Source organism: Schistocerca piceifrons, chromosome 1 (genome assembly GCF_021461385.2).
Source record: "Schistocerca piceifrons isolate TAMUIC-IGC-003096 chromosome 1, iqSchPice1.1, whole genome shotgun sequence".
Lineage (NCBI taxonomy): Eukaryota > Metazoa > Arthropoda > Insecta > Orthoptera > Acrididae > Schistocerca > Schistocerca piceifrons.
Genome location: NC_060138.1, coordinates 165,475,891 through 165,494,284, shown reverse-complemented (window position 1 = coordinate 165,494,284; position 18,394 = coordinate 165,475,891). Strand labels below are relative to the sequence as shown.

The 18,394-nt window shown below is 39.1% G+C and overlaps 1 protein-coding gene across 1 annotated transcript in view; it reads right to left on the bottom strand.

The window, feature by feature from the left end:
* Window positions 1-18,394, bottom strand: part of LOC124795878 — a 363,347-nt gene that overhangs the window by 291,798 nt on the left and 53,155 nt on the right. Inside the window, 5 exon segments of the mRNA XM_047259992.1 lie at window positions 3,831-3,981; window positions 4,361-4,587; window positions 6,646-6,819; window positions 6,922-6,979; window positions 9,720-10,304. Coding sequence (XP_047115948.1) covers window positions 3,831-3,981; window positions 4,361-4,587; window positions 6,646-6,819; window positions 6,922-6,979; window positions 9,720-10,304 — 1,195 coding nt within the window.

Here is an 18,394-nt window from a genome sequence, read left to right as displayed (position 1 = left end):
CAACCTCTTCAATTTTTTTATTGATGTGGACATTTTGCACAATGGTTGGTTGGTTGGTTGGTTGGAGAAGGGACCAAACTACGCGGTTATCCTTCCCTCCAACCCTAGATTAACTAAAACCGTTAAAATCCCATATTAGAAGAGGGAACTACAATGTCTATAAAATGACAAACTATTGACAGGGAGGAAGGAAAAGGGCGGAAGAAGAGGTGTGGGAAAGAAAGTGACTACAATAGGGATGTGAAGGAAGAAGCACAGGAGACAAGAGAGACTCTCAGGACATAACAGACCCCATAAGGAATGGAATGGGAAGGCAGAGGGCCGGGGTGAACCACCAAGCCCAGTTGAAGTCAATCCAGTCGGGGCGAAGCGGGGAGCAAGAGGGCCTGCCATCCCCCCCACTTACCAATAAGGTGGAAGGTTCCTCCCTTAAATAAAGTGATAAAAACCCCCATCACGAATAAAACGTAAAACGAGATCCGCCGCTGACGCAGTGTCGGCCAACACCAGGGGTAGCAAGTCTGGAAAGCTAAAAGTCCATCGCAGGGTGGCTAAGTTGGGCCAGTCCAATAAGATGTGAGCCACAGTCAACATCGATACACAACGACAGAGAGAGGGGTCCTCAAGACGGAAGAGATCACCGTGAGTCACCCAAGTATAGCCTATGCGGAGCTGGCATACGACAACAGAGACCTTACGAGAGGCCCATAAGGAGGACTGCCACGGAGTTGTAGAATCCTTAATGGCACTGAGCTTGTTCGGCGAAGAAAGTGTGTGCCTTTCTGCATCCCAAAGGCCCAAAACCTGAAGATGTAATGCCGAGCTAAGATTTAATTCCAGAATGCCAGTAGCAAGAGATGGCCTGGTAGTAGCTAATTTAGCCAGTTGATTGGCAAGTTCATTGCCAGGACTCCCAACATGGCCTGGGCTCCAAATGAAAACCACCGAGCATCTGCGTTGAGCAAGGAGAGAAAGGGAATCCAGGATAGCAATGTCCAAGGGGTGGCAAGGGAAGCACTGGCTGGTAGCGTGCAAGCCGCTCAATGAGTCACTACAGATAGCGAAGGATTGTCCTGAGCAGGAGCGGATACGGTCCAGTGCACGCAAGATGGCTACCAATTCTGCAGTAAAAACACTACAGCCATCTGGCAAGGAACAAAGTTCCGTGCATAGCACTTAGGTGTAAGCAAAACCAGTGCGGCCAGCAACCATGGAACCATCAGTATAGATCACCTCTGAACCCTGAAAGGAACTGAGGAGACAGTAGAACTGGTGGTGAAGAGCCATCGGAGGGACAGAATCCTTTGAAGTGATTAAGAGATCAAGACAGAGCTGTGGCCAGGAGACACACCATGGAGGGTACGTGCATGAGCGGAGAAAAGAGGCGGTAAAAGGAATTGCTGGAGCTCAGAAAAGAGCGACAGAATGCAAGCAGCCATGGTAAGCTCACATCGTGGCCGCCACTACGCTAGGGTGATCTCCGTGTCTGGATAAAGGAGACCATAATTAGGGTGTTTTGGGGTGCAGCGAATGCGGAGCGCATAAGATATCAGCTGTTGTTGGCGCAAAACTCACAGTGGTGGAATCCCTGCCTCTGCAAGAAGGCCAAGTACGAGGCTAGTCCAGAAGGCACCAGTCGCAAGTTGGATCCCACAATGGTGGATGGAGTCTAGTATCTGCAATGTGGAAGGTGACGCAGAACCACAGACAGGACTTCCATAGTCTAAATGGGCCTGGACCAGCACTTGATACAATCGCAGGAGAACAGAGCGGTCTGCACCCCAGGTGGTATTGCACAGACACAACAGATTTTTAATTTTCTGCCTGCTACAGTTGAAGACAAGTTATGAATGTTTATAAAGGAATGAAACAATTTACCAGAATTTCATAATACTCTAGCTGATATAGAAATAACACACTGTGCTGTACATTATCAGAAGCCTCTGTTAACTTACAAGATTCTAACACACAATGGTCATAGGTCATCAATATGTTCCATAATCTCACACAATATGGTATTATTACCTGGCACACTGATAAATCATTCTTAAAACCAAACCGTGATTATTTTACAAATCTGTGCAAAACAAACTATTTGAATATTCTGCTGCTAATAGCTTTTGTAAAATTTTTCAAAAACACGCAAAATGATAAAGGCCTGTGCTATAAAAAACACATTTGCACACTGTTGTGTAGAGTCCTTACCACTGAATATTCAAGTTTATATGGGAAAATACCCACTTGTGTTAATGTGCTACACAGTGGTAATTGTTAGTGCAAAAAATTCACTAACATACTTAGTATCTGCTAACAACCACATAATACATTATACAGAATTACTCAAATGAACATTAAATTTCGGAATGGACATTAATGGATGAGCACAATTATTTTACGCATATTTATGTCTATGTATAATACAGAGTATGCCATTACTGAATGTCACAAGCATTTGTATTTCCTGAATATTATATCAGACAGATGAGCTCGAACTCAGCACATACACTCCTGCAGCCTGATATGAAAATATGCAGGGCTTGACCTAACATTTCAATAGCAATCCCAAAGATTTCCTCTCGTATTCTTCCATTAAGTTCTTCAGTGGTAGCTGGTGGAGTATAGGAAACAGTACTCTTAAGGGGGGGCCCCACAAAAACAAATAAATATCACACGCTGTCATGTCAAGCGATCTTGGGGGTCATGCAATGTCACAGTGCCTTGAAATGACACGGTTACCAAACAATCGTTGCAGAGCTCCCATCAATATCTGTGCTGTATGTGCCACTGTTCTGTTGAAACCAAATGTTGGCATGAAAGTGGGGTAGTTCATGCACAACAAAACTTTCCATCACAGCACTATATCAAACAGATGATACAGTGGTCATGCAGCCATCATCATCTTCAAAAAAAGTAGGGGCGTATAACACTGCTCAATGACTTGGACACTCATGTAACTGAGGTCAATTTTGCTGAGACCAACAGCAAAAATTCTGTCTATAGAAAAAGCCACTGAAGTGGAAGTGAGCTTCACATGCAATCAGTACATTGTTTTCTTCACATTTGCAGATTGTTGGATTGAAGTTGCTGAAAAATCTGCAGTGTGTACAGATTGAGCTTTAAATGCACTTTCAGTATTCACTGAATACTGTATAGAGGGAGTGTGTGACATCTAACAGTGCACCGTGGTCTTCTTACGAAAGCAGTTCACACATCCTCAATATTGTCTCCTATATGAGCAGTTCGGGCTCTCCCTGAAGACTGCTTCTTCAATGTGGAACGCACTGCTTCAGAGCTGCTGACTCAGATCCTGACTGCATGCACTGAGGGAACACAACCATGCTGCCTGATGTTGAAATGATGCTGAAATTCGTGAGGCGTGGTCCCCACATTTCCATTCTTGTAACAGGCTTTTACAACAAAGGCACACTGCACTCTGTTCCATGTTTTCTGTTTATTAAATGGCAAGGCGCTGCAGGCAGCATTCCACATGTCATTCGATGCCACCTACCTCACAATATGTTTCAAAATTTCCCATTCTTTCAAGTCACCCCTTACATCAGATACCTCACTGTAGTTTCAGTCTTCTTTCTACTTACCTCCCATGTCCCAAGGACAGTGGTCCTTATTTTTCAGTTATCTTCTCTCCACCCATCCAAAGCCTTTAGATAATACTTCAATTTAACATGTATCTCTATAAATATTCCAGCACCACACAATGTGAGCACATCACTTCTGTTTCGGATATCAAGCAAATCTAATCAAAATCTGTATTATTCCAAAAGATACCTTAATTATCTAATGTGATTATACCAACAACAAAAATTGCAAACCTTATTTTCTCCCTTTTTTCCTGTTCTTCTTTTTCTTTCCGCTCACGTTCCTCTTGTTCTTTTCGCTGAATTTCCAACAATGCTTTACGTCTTCGCTCCAATTCTGCTTGGCCTTTTTCAAAGTTTTCTTTCCGTTTATCTTCAAATGTAACTGCAAAAACATAACATTTTGACAATTTGGCAGAAGTGTAGATTGTTGTTCAAGCCTTTTTTGTACCCAATATTGTTAACCCCCCCCCCCCCCCACACACACACACACACACACACACACGCGCCAAATGACAAAATGAGTAACAGACACACATTAAAATCAATGCCAAATAGTCATCATCATCATCATCATCATCATCATCTAATACTGTGACAATAAAGCACAGCTCTAATTTTTAATGACTAACAAGACAATTCATGAAATTCTTTTAGTAAAAGCTGTATATTACAAAAGTACAAAGAAAGAAAACGCAATTATAATGCAATATGTAATAACTAAGCATGACATGTCAATAGTATAAGCAAGAAATAAAACCTACCAGTGGAGATACTTGCAGCAGCATCTTTATTTTCAGAAGCATCTATAGAACCCGTAATGCTTCCAGTAAGGCTTCCCTGTCGCTGCCTCCGGAATGTTGGTGGTACAAGCTCTGGAGGAAGCACAGCAGGTAGCTTCTCCCCTGCTTTTGCCATGTCACACAAGTGAAGAGCAAGAACAAACTCTTCACAAGAAAGTCTTCCATCTGTATCCATATCTGCTAGTGCCCTGAACAAAAACATAAATGTAACAACCATGACTGAATGTCCTAATAACAGTGAAATAGATAAGCAATGAATGACAAGTTCATAGTATGTAATGAAATGCTTTTGCTCTGACTGTAATAGTATTAGTAACTGCCTTGGTTGGCAATCAGCCTATAAATATATTATATTTGGGCAAATAAGACAGCAGAAGCTAAAAACTTACTACTACTAACATAAACAACAATCTGTCTACAGCCAGATACAGACCAGAAATAGCCAACTAGGCGCTAAAAAAAGACAACTCTTTATACTGCCACTTTAGTAGAGGAAAGACAAAACTAACTTCGCCTGAATACAGCTATTTTGTATGCCCTCTGACATCTGAGTTTCTCCTCTTCCAGTATTACAAATATGAGATAGAGTACTGTTGCAAGATTACCCTTTCTCCTTGCCATTACAAACACAACTTCTCGTATCAGCATTCTTCCAAAATCTATAACCAAATTTTTATGTAGGAGACAATTTTCATCACAAGAATTTGTCCAGAAGGGTACAAGATCTCAGTGTTCTTACATTTTACTTTACTTACTGAGCTTAAAGTTATCATGGATTCACAGACACTATTACCTATTATGAAACCTACTTAGTCATCGCCCAACACATTCATTAGGGCAAAGAACGATGGACTGTAGGCGAGATGCTGACTATTTACCCACTTTACTAACTTAACAGTTATCAAAATTAAGGAAGATACTTTTAACACTGCTTCTGGTATCCCAGTCTCAAGACAAAGTCTGCTAGAGAGAGTGGAATTTGATCTCTATTGCTAGGTGGAGGTAGTAAAATCATGAGTGCTAACATCTGTCACCTTGCCATGATGCCATATACCATTTCACAACATAACCAACTTATACGCTCCACCATGCAGTGACACAAAACTCCGTGTTTTATTCACTTCACTAATGTCTCGTCTTAACACACCATTTGTTCTTGGCCTCTGCCTTTTCTATGGCTCAGGTTTTGTCTCTCCAGATTACTCACTGGACTTTGTTTATCTGTAGTGGCATCTCCATCTGATTCTTTCCTTGTTGTCTTTTCTGTTCCCACTCAGTGATCTGTTGTTGACGGCACCAGACCAGTTGGTCCAACCTCATTGAATTTCTCTCGAGTCGCTCCTAATTTTAGGTCAAATCTCTGTAACAATACTTCAACATTATTATTTTTTACACTTTTTCTTTTATTTATTGTGTTGTTCCCAAAAAAAGGACCCTCTATTTACAGACCCAAGGTTAAAAATATGTATAAAGTTCCGTGACAGTGAAGTAAGAACTCCCTGTTGTGCATTATTACATTTAAGCCTGTTTTTAGCTCTCTGACTGATGTCAATTACATCATGCTTATTGCACACTGACTTAAATCCACATGACAGCAAACTACACAAGTATACATACATTTAAAAAAATAATCAGTACTCGTCCTTGGTTTTGTTTCAACTTACATGAGTAGCTTGCACATTGTGCATGATGTTCTCAATGTATGTCCAAAGAGGGATGTAGGATGTTCAGTTTGTTAAAACTAGATTATATTCACTTAAATGGGCATAGTCTCAAAGGACGATCAACAACCAATATCTGGATATCTAGCTACTTGTGAGAATCTTCCATGTAACAACTTACAGAATGCATATAGAAACATATAAGGCAAACTACAACAATCATTAACATACCACCACCACCACCACCACACTCATATCAAAGGACATTCATCAGCTCATGTGAAATATGCAGTCTTTCATACAAAATCTTCACATCCCCTTTAAATAGTAATTATATGGCATCCAGTCTTGGAAATTAACTACACAAGAAACACAGATATTGTCTGGGATATCTCATGCAGTAGAGTCAGTCGCCAACAGAAATGGTGTTCTACTTCCATGCACATTCGCACCTTTCCATGCAAATATGTAAGAATTGAGTAATATGTATATTTGTAGAGTATAGCTGAGTGTAATGGATGCGTGTACTGTGTAAATTTAAGATGTAACCAAATTATTTTTACATTCGAGTAAAAAAACTCTTACCAGATCTGGGCCAAAATAGGCTGTGGTAACTGTGTCTGCACCATGATATTTCGCGCTTGTGGCCCTGATAAATAGCCTGACCGTGCTCGGTCAGTCGTGTTGAACAACTGTGTATACTTCAGTTTGGACTGATGAGGTACAGCCCATTCTTGCAAGGGAGAGCCTGCTGACAAACTGGAAGAAAATTAAATTTATTAAATTTGCATACAATGACTCACAACTATATGGCAACAACTAAGTCAAGTTATCTTAACAAATGTTTTGCAAGTAACTCACGGTGAATCCATAGAAGCCACTTTTTCCAGAGGAGCTACAGGCGGCACTGAGGTACCAACTGAAAAAGTTAAAAAAGAACGATTTAAGAAAAGTACTGATGCCATACAAGTTCTTTTTACATTTCAACTGTCACTGTGAAAATGATTAGTGGTGGGGTTTAGAAGTACAAAAGCGGTATTGCTGCAATGTTCCTTCTGCTTTCATAACATGCAGACGGTTGCAATAAATTCAGATTAAAATGACAACACTTATGGTATATTTCAGTGACACAAAAAATATGGTGAAGAAACAGAAATAATTTCCTTATTCAACCAACAACTTCCACTATTGATGACCAGACCATTCTGTGTTTTTACAATTATTTTCATGATATTTTGTTTGCTCAGAATGCATATTCTTTTGAAGAGAAACTGAAAATGTGAGATAAAATTTCAGTAATGTACATAATACAAGGTTCTTGCACATGTGTGCACACACACACACACACACACACACACACACACACAGCTACACAATGATCATAGTGTTCTGAACAGTCAACTATCTGTAGGTGCTTCTCACAGTATTTAACAACCATTGTCCTCAAGTTTTCAAAACTCTTACAAAACACTTTCCATTGAATGGGTAATACATAATGGATGTAGTGTATTCTGCAGTTCTTTACACAACTGTGTCCAGATTGTGATTATTACATCACAAAATTACTCTTGCTATATTTAAACTGAATTACATATTTTTGCGACCCCAAAAACATTGGAATGGCAGTAACAACTATTCATAGCTTGCCACATTGGATGCGAGGGAGAAATTATGGTCAGAACATATTCTGTATGTTAGTGGTAAAAGAGCCAACATATTGCTGTCACATTTCTCTGCACACAAAGTTCTAACAAGCCTAGAACTTGATTGATTATCATGGCAAAAGAGAGACAAAAAAAATTCTAGAAGAAAGAAAGAAAGAAAACATTTTTGGTGTTTTCAAGTTTGTTCTCAATGATGACATAAATGTCCTTGGAGCTCTATTGTGTTTTACACATAATCTTGTTTCATCATTCATAATAATTCATACTACCAAACATTCATACTAATCAGAAATACGCATAAAATTCTCATTAAATGCCTGCCTTTATAAAAGATAGTTTGGCTGTAGATTGTGTACCATTTCAGTTTGTGTGGAAGCTATTACAGTCACTCCCACAGAACATTTCACATATGTAGTAACATCCATTTTCGTCTGGCTCTCCACTTTATTTCTATGACCTCTGTAAGAATATTGAAAAATTTTGGTAACTGTTTAGTCACATTGTCATTATTAACATTTTGCCTGGAGATATGTTGTTCATCCTTGATTATGGATACATACTACATCACAAACATATTCCTATCATTAATGAACTGATTTCACATGAAGCATGCGATATCCCCACAGCTGTCTAAATACCCATCAAATCATGACTACACTGTTTCAATAGACAAATTCAAGCACACAAGGAAGTTATGACTGGTCAGTAACTCTGCTACATTCAACAGCAACAACAAAACAAGTTTCCTGTTCAATGGTACGTAAAATCAAATTCTGGCACTGAAGGCATCAAATTTCAATGTTTTATATTTTGGTATGATCCCATATATATGTTCAGTTTTGGAGAAAAATCCACAATTTTTTGAATACTTCCAAAATCATACTATATATTTCAAGAAACTAAGGAAAAAAATGGGGAAAAAGACTTCAAAGATTAACATGTAAAATATAGCGAAAGAAACCGCTTACCTACAGAAGATTGGTGCATGGTGCACAGAAAAACATAATGGAAAGCAGTAACATTAGCTTTCGAGTTCTTACTAGAAAAATACCAAGAGATCGAAAGCTAGTGTTAAACACTTTCTGTTAAGAGTTTGTGTGTGCCGTGCACCACTCCTTTACAGGTAAATGGTTGCCTTCTCCTTATTTTACATATTTTTTCATCCAGGAATTTCCATTTTTGTTATTCAAAGGTAAACAACAAGGCAAAATGGAATAGGATGTAGAAATAAAGAGTGAGAAACATAGGAGGTGGCAAAAAATCCATCTATTTTACAACGCACTATGCCCATTTTCCTTTACACAATTTTGGTTCTCCCATAAGTTGTGTGTTCTGAGTAACTTGTTTCATATCTTCACCATCTTCACCATGTTCTCCCCCTCCCCCCCCCCCCCCCCCCCAACAAATGTCGAGGAAGAGATTCTTATTTGTGGAAACAGCACTGAATCTTTTAGTATATATAAAGTCTAACTGCAAAATGTTAAATATAGATTCATATTATAGCCCTATGTAAAAGACAACAAACTCACTCTATACACTAAATTCAAGAAGAGGGCTTTTAGTCCTTTGTATCTACAGCCAATGCAAAATTATTGACAGCAGCCATTGTCCTGTGTTATCATTATTATTTTCGGAAAACACTATTTCACCCTTTTGTACTATTAGATAACTTTGTTCCTTTGAATATTTTTAAGCTACCTTCATCACAATTCCTATTACCACCACATTGATATTTAACATTTATTAGGGATATTATTAGATCGAGCTGCCTTCACATGGATGCGTTGAGGATAAGATATGTGACTAGAGATTCTCACTGTGAAAGAGAGAGTCTGAAAAATTCCCAGGGGGCAAAATTAGATAATAGCACAAAAGCATGACAAAGTGTTAACTTCAAAAATAAAAACAGCCTGTAGAGGACAATGACTTCCCTTAATAAAAAACACTTATCACAGTAACAAAATAGGTTCATGGTATAAATTACTTTTCCATTACCTGGTGGAGGCCTTGATGGCAATGGTCCTTGGCCAGTTAATATGGACCCATTAGTGAGAGGCTGCGTAAGAGGTACACCCATCGGAACAGAAGTCTGGACAGTTGCTGGCATCACCAGTGAAGGTGTACTGCTGATACTTGTCAAACCTGATGCAAGCGGAACATTCGTGCTAGATGCGATGGGCATATTGGTGCCTGGTGCGAGGGGTAAGCCGGTCCCTGGTGCGAGTGGTACGCTGGTGCCTGGTGCAAGTGGTAAGCCAGTGCCTGATGCAAGTGGTAAGCTGGTACCCGGTGCAAGTGGTAAGCTAGTGCCTGCTGCTAGGGGTAGGCTGGCGGTTTGTACGAGAGGAACAGGTGCTCCAGGTGCCAGAGGTGCTCTCATTGGTGGTACCATGCTGGGGATGCTGCTTGGAGGCATTACAGATGTATGTAGTGGGGCTTGTGCAGTAGCCATGATGGGAGGAGTCATTCCGACAGTGGAAAGCCCTGCGGCATGAGCACTGCCCAGTCCCACAAGGGGCGGCTGAGCTGCTGGACGAATGGATGGAGCACTCTGCAGAAGGGAACTGCTCACCAAGGCCGCTGTAACACAAAACTTTCCATGTACACAACAGTCATTCCATTCACATAAGAGTTACGTTGGAAAAATAGGTAGCCTCTTCCCTATTCCTTTTTCCATCAAACAAAACTGTAAAATAATTAAAATTATCTGAACTATTATACACAGAAACCAAATGAGTATATTTTCAGTTGCACATACACCTCATTGCTTTCAAATACCTTTCTGCTGTTCGATGGTTTGAAATGTCTTTTTTAGTGGATAGTATATTCTTATTAATACTGAGTGGTATGCTACATCACTGCTGTCAGATGTACTCTGTGTCTTGCATTTAATTGTTAAGTCTAACATGTCTCCTACTTTCTACCATTGTTTGATTTGATGAATGCTTTGACTAACTGAAGTATGTTCTTTCAATGGGCCATCAAATATCTTGTCCATAACTGACTGCTTGTTAGGGGCTGTGACTGATTAGATAATACATGAAAATTAGAGGTACACTGCTTCAGTCAGTTGTTTTTATTTTTAATGCCATTACACATTTCAATAGTTGTGCCATCAGCTTCAGGTGTATGTGAAAGTACCTTAAGCTACCTGAAGATGATGATGTTAAAAATAAAAATTACTGAAGCAGTGTATCAATGGGCTCTACTACATAATCATCAGAAAATTCCTTCACTCTGCCAACGCTGCTCAGTTACAAAAGCAAAATAAATGGATATTTCAATACATCTTATAACAGCAAGTGTGGCAGAATGTCACCAGTCAGCCAATTTGTGGTAGCTGTGGATCCCATTGCAACTAAAATGTCAGCAGTGCTTCCTGTTCCATAAATTCACTGTCTGTCTTTCATGCTACGTTAGTTTTAAGCAAAAGCACATGAAAGGCATGTGACTGGTATTTTCAAATTATGCTTTTTCTCATAAATGTGTTTCCTTGTACTAATTTTTCTGTGACTACTGCATTAGTGCACATGCTATTAAGTAAATAAATGTTGACAAAAATATTGGTCCTCACACTAATAAACACCATAATATGTTTTCTATGTGACATAGCTAGCCGAAGGTAACAAAGAGTTTTCATTGTTACCCCCGTTTCTTATTAGGAAAGCAAGGAGCTATTGATGTCTGTCGGCACTTCATTGCAAACAATGCTACTTATCTAGAATTTACCCTGGTTTTGTGTATCATGATGCTGTCTTATGTAATAGCATAACCATACTGTAAGGGTGAAATATTAAGAGGAGCATTGGATAACTCTTTGTTGTTTGTGTGAGGACAACATACAAACCTAACATGTGCATCATGTGAGAACACATGATGCACATTGGAGGTAGGGAGGGGGATCAGTTAATGTACTAAATTCCATGCCACGCAAAAATGTATACTTAGATGACTAAACAATGTGGTGCACCAACAGCCCTGCACACTGGAATAAATGAAATTAAATGGAGCTGATTTTGTCATCAGTATCAAACACACACACACACACACACACACACACACACACACACACACACACACACACACACACACACATTGTGGATAAAATTAGCAATACCTTATTTTTTATACAAATATTTCTTTAGAACTACTAATACTACTGTGAGCTGTGCTGCACACTATGTGATTTAGCAATTAATGTCACTGGTTTGCTGACGTCACACCCAACCACCAGTAATTACTTACAATGTAGGAAAAGTTAGATTGCTACTTCCCATAAAGGTGACATGTTACGTTGCACACAGGCACAATTCAAAGACACTTACATACAAGCTTTTGGATATAGCCTTCATCAGAAAACGAAAGAGAAACACAAGTAAGCACACCTCACACACACGACTTAATTCCAGCAGCTCAGGCCACAATTCTGGTCTGTGCATTAGGTGTGCTTGCTTGTTTGAATGAATGGTGTGTGTTTCTCTTTCTCTTTCTTTTTCTGATGAAGGCTGTGGCCAAAAGCTTATGTGCAAGTGTCTTACTTGTGCCTGTCTCCTACTTAATGAGTCATCTTTAAGATAAGTAGCAATCTACCTTTTATTAACAATCTATCTTTTCCTACACTGTTGATATTCCAACCTGCAGTTTCCATTGCTTGACTTCGCCAGTAATTATTTGTTATTTATGATTTAGCTTCTCTGAAAGGTTCTCAAAATTCTGATGTTTGTAGTCTCCATATATAACAGGCAATGTCCTACTTGAAAATGTCGTTATTAAGGCAATTTTGAAGCTAGACCTACGAAAATTGCTATTTGGTTTCAGTCAGAAATAAAGAAATATGTGTTTCAGCATTTACAGGTTATTCTTGAAAATATATCATTATTAAAGAACTACTAACGCATTTTTAAAGCTACATCTATTAACACTGGTATTTGAGTTCTCAGTTTCAGTATTTTTGGAAATTCAACCCCTAAGGGTTGAAAGAGGGGATAAGATTTTTTATGAAGTTATTTTATTATGAAAGCATTTTTTACAGCTAAAACTAAGAAAATTTAAAATAGGCTTCTCAGCAAGAAATAAAAAAAATATGTTTCACCCTTTTTGGAAATTCAACCTTTCAAGTGGTGGAAGTTTTACAAAAACATTTCATTGCCAAAGCATTTTCAATGCTAAATCTTTGAAAATTGGTATTTGGCCTCTCAGTTAGAGATGAAGAAATGTGTGTTTTACTGTTCTTGGAAATTTAACCCCTAAGGCGATGAAACAGGGTCAGACTGATTCACTGACTCATCATCGCCCAGTCCAAACTGCTAAGGAAAGAAACTAAGTTTGGAGATGCTATGGATTTTATATTTAGGCATCGTTTAAGAAGCAATTGTGAAATTTAAAATTCTCCAGGTGAATCAAATGTTTGAAGCGATTTCGGGATTGCAGCCAATTGTTGTAAACTTGACTCCATGATATTTTGACGGAACACCTGCCAATCATCTTCAAGTGAGCCTTCAGAGACTGACGAGTATGTTCCCTGCTTCACGTTCTACAGCGCACTGACAGTATTGCCACGTTTGCATCAGAGTAAAGGTGGCAAATGGTTCGCACCATCCGGTGGTAAAGCATTTGCTAGTGGAACTGTGAAGATCACTGTTTCGGCTGTGACACTTGTTGCAATCATCAGAGTATCCTGAGGTCTTAGACTGCAGCAATTCTCGGAAATGACGGGATTCGACACGTTATCCAGCTGGCAGCCACTGTCTAGCTCGTTAGATTTTCCATGATGGGTATTTCAATGGATTCTTTTATAATGGAGTCCCAAAAAGATGTTGCCAAAATTAAAGTTTTGTCATACTCCACTGAATGTCCATTGGAGATACCATGTTCCGCAATCGCAGACTTGCTGGATTGTGAAAGGCGAGTGTAACGTTTATGTTCTGTACAGCACTCTCCACTGTCGGTGTTTTTTTTTTTCCTATCTAGGCCATACCACACTGGCAGGGTATTATGAAAATTCCCAGCTTTTGCAATAACGAATTATCCTTCATTGATCCCAGCAGATCTGAAATCTTAGATGGTAGCGCAATATCACTTTCACCTCAATATCGTTAAAGATTCTTGCTATTTTGAAGGAAGTATTTACAATGAAGGGAAGAAAAGCTAGGGACTTTGCTGGTGCGTTCTCCTCTTTCTCCACTTCCCGGTTCTTGGTTTTAGCTGAGAATGTCCTGTTTATTTGCGGGATAGGGTATCCATTGGCCCTGAACATTGTCTTTAAATGTGCAAGCTCTTTAGGCAAACGATCTGCATCCAAAACTGCATGGGCTCTGTGTACACGGCTTTTAAGCACTCTCGTGGTCTGGGATTGTTGACTGCAATTTGAATAATCAGTACAAATCAATGTGAGTGGGCTTCAGACAAACAGAATGTCCCAGAGAGCAGTCACCCTTCTGCGTAACCAAAACATCCAGATCCAGGAATGGGAGACAGCCACCTTTCTCTATTCCATAGTAAATCGAATGATATTATTGATGGAGTTAAGATGATGTAAAAACTTCATTAACCTATCTTATCCGTGGGGCCATACTATGTAAGTATCATCTATGTACCTCCAAGAAACAGTTAGTTTAACAACAACTGATTCAAGTGCTCGTTCCTCACAATCCTTCATAAAAAAAGTTAGCCATCATTGGAGACAAGGAGCTCCCCATGGCAACACCATCAGTCTCTTCACAATATTCTTGGTTGAACATAAAATAGGTTGAGGAAAGAGCATGCCAAAACAAAGCAGTGATACCTGAAAGAAACTGTACCAATTTGCATCAAGAAATCCTTTGTAAAAAGAGATACTACACCAAGACTCACTAAAAGATCCAAACTAGTTAAGTGGAGAGCCCCCAATCTGTTGATAGAATTGGTCGAGTTCCGTATACAATGTGACATTTACCAAACAATGGTCTCGGCAAGAAAGCAAGATGTCTGGCTAAATCATATGTAGCGGCATCAACACCGTCTTGGTGGTATGCTGCCATGTGGGCTTAACTGCTCTATTGTCTTTGGAGGTAATGAGGAGGAATTAAGGAGTGTACACGTCTTCCATTGCACATGTACTGTAGGGTTGTGATCAACCTTCCTGTACAATGATTGATCCGGTACAAGACTGATTATGATCCTGCAGCACAAGTGCAATGGAAGACATGTGCACTGCTGAATTCTTCCTCGTTACCTCCAGAGACCTTCAAGTGGTTGTGACCACATATCAAGCATACCCCCAAGACCGTACGGTCTTCCTAAGATGCACAAAGATGGTCTTACCTTACAGACTATAGTGAGTAATATTGACACCCACCGCATATGTTCTAGCCAAACAGCTTGCTTTCTTGCTAAGACCATTGATTGGCAAATGTCCACATCATGTACACAACTCAGCCAATTTTACCAACAGACTGGAGGCTCTTCACCTAAATATTGAGTTTTGATGTAGTATCTTTTTACAAAGGTACCTCTTGCTGATTCCTTGGCACAAAGTGGTACAATTTCATTCAAGCATTACTACTTTGTTTTGGCATGTTCTTTCCTCAACCTATTTTATGTTTAACTAAGAATATTTTGAACATACTGACAGCATTGCCACCGACACCCTTTCGTCTCTAATGGTGGCTAACTTTTTTATGAAGGATTTTAAGGAATGACACTTGAATCAGTGGTTCTTAAACCAACTGTTTCTTGGTGGTATGTGGATGATACTTTCATAGTGTGGCTGGCCCCCAAGAGAAGATAAGTTAATGGAGTTTTTCATCATCTTAATTCCATTAATGACAACATTCGATCTAATATGGAACTAGAGAAAGATGGCTGTCTGCCATTCCTGGATCTGGATGTTTTGGTTACATGGAAGAGTGACGGCTCTCTGGGGCCTTCTGTTTATCTTAAGCCCACTCACACTAATTTGTACTTACACCCTTCGAGTTGCAATCACCAATTCCAAATCATGAGAGCAGTTAAAACTCCTGTACACAGAGCCCATACAGATTCAGATGCACATCATGTGCCTAAAGAGTGTGCACATTTAAAGCCAATGTTCAGAGCCAATGGATACTCTACCTGGCATTGTCACCTAAAACCAAGAACCAGGAACTGGATAAAGAGGAGAACACACTAGCACAGTCCCTAGCTTTTCTTCCCATTGTTGAAAATATTTCCTTCAAAATAGCAAGAATAAGGTGAAAGTGATTTTCTGCTAGCATCTAAGATTTTTGACCTCCTGGGATCAGTGAAGAATAATTTGTTATTGGAGAAGGTGGGAATTTACAAATATTGTACCAGTGTTGTATGGCCTATACAGGACAAACAAAAAAGGAATACTGCACAGAACATAAATGTTGCACTCACCTTTTGCAACCCAATGGAGTATGACAAAACTTTAATTTTGGTCACAGTAACATCTTTTTGGGACTACATTATAAAAGAAGCCATTGGAATACACAACATGGAAAATCTAATGAACCATGACATTGGCTACTAGCTGGATAATGCGTGTAATCCTGTCATCTCAGATTTGCTACAGACAAAGACACCAGAATGCTCCGATGGCAGCAGCGAGCGACAACACTGAAACAGTTGAACTTCGCAGTTCCACTGGTGATGTCACCATGCTTCTGACGCAAGTGCAGCAATACTCTCAGCACACTAAGTTTGGCGGATAGGAGAACATCTTTGTTGGTCTTTGGAGGTTCACCTGAAGATGAATGGCAGGGGTACAGCCAAATACTGTGGAGTGTAGTTTACAAGAACCGGCTGCAATCCTAAATAAGATTGTCCGAAATTCCACTCCTAAGTGAGTGAAATAGGGGATGAACGGCTTTTTGAAAGTATGCCACCATTAAGGGAATTTTGAAGCTTTAACTATGAAAACTTGGTTTCTCAGTCAGAAAATAAAAAATGTGTGTTTCAGCATTTTTGGAAATTCAACCACTATGGAGGTAAAATAGTGGGTGATCTTTTTCTTTATTTTTTGAAAGTAAAGAACTACTAAAGGATTTTTAAGGCTACATCTATGACAACTGGTATTTGACTTCTTGTTTGTATTTTTAAAAAAAAGTTAAAGTATTTCTGAAAATTCAACCACTATGGGAGAGCAATAGACGATGAAAATCTTTTAGAGAATATTTCATTACATTAAAAAAAAATTTAAAGCTAAATTTATGAAAACTGTTAATATGCATCTCTGTTAAATACACAGAAATATTTGTTAGGTGATGAAAGTTGCTATTGAAATGTCTCCAGAAGAATGAAAACTTTGGACTCCCGCTACTAGAATAGCTTTTTTGTCAGAAGCACATTCGGAAACGACCATGATTATATGGCCTTAATTAGTGTGAAAGGCTTACAAGGTGTTGCAATTTAAGAACATAAAAATTCGATTACATAAAAACAAAAACAGAAAGATTTCTGCAGGCCATACAGTTTACACGAGTGAAGCAGCAGGCACTGAGCTAGCATCCGTATAGTTTGGAACATTCGAAGTTTGTATAAACAGCAACACACAACCATAAGTGTTTTCCTGCAAGACTAGTCAGGACAACAAAATTGCTCAAAGGATTCAGCAGTCACCAAACACTACAGGTGGGATGATGTTATGTGTTTTGCAAATGTGTGCATTTATTTTGACAGCAAAGGCCAAAAATGGTTCGAGAATAATGAATAGATGCTTGATAACTGAGACTAATTAAAGCCCGAACTGGGAGGGGGGAGGAATTGGTGACAACCAACAGAAAGCATACTAACGGGAAGAACTATTGAAAAATAGGGTCTAATGTCATGGGGAAAACAGTCTTACATACAGAACATTTTTTTTAAGAATCTGAATATGAGAGAAGCCAAAAGAATTTCATCTTTAATGAAAAGGGCTTCCGAAGACATGTACCAAATGTTATAACAACAAAAGAATTCATGAAGTGACCTAAAAAATAATAATAATAATAATAATTCAAATTCCAAAGAAAGCAGATACTGTGACACGTCAATATTACGGAACCATTCATTTAGTAAGTCGTGGTTGCAAAATACTAACTCGAATTCTTTACAGAAGGATGGAAAAACTGGAAGAAGCAGACATCAGGGCAGATTGTTTTGGATTCTGGTGAAATGCTAGGACCATGTGAGGCAATACTGACCCTACGACTTCTCATAGAAGATGAAAAGCCTTGCACAGGATAGAGCAGCATGGAGAGCTGCACCAAACCAGTTTCTGGACTGAAGACCACCACCACGACAACAACAACAACAACAACAACAACAACAACAACAGTGACTTGCACGCACAATGATTTTTCAGAAGCAATACCAGAAAATACAGTTCATTTAAATTCAAAAAGATTGTTCTATCTTCAGCCAACTTTAATGCAAACCATGTAAACTTTAACATTTCTATGAAATCAATGCACTAAATTGATGCAGAATTAAAGAAGATATTTTTATGGGATCTTCCCTTGAGATGATTTCTCTATTAGTCTTCAGTAAGTCAGGAGCATTTTGAATTTCTTTCATGAAAATTATAACCTGCCTGTATAAACGAACATCACAGGGTTGGCAAAGTTGAGTACATTTTGGTGTGATAATTTTTATTGTGTGACTGCATGCCTGTCTTTCACCTACAAAGATGTGACTGTAAAGTATCTTGT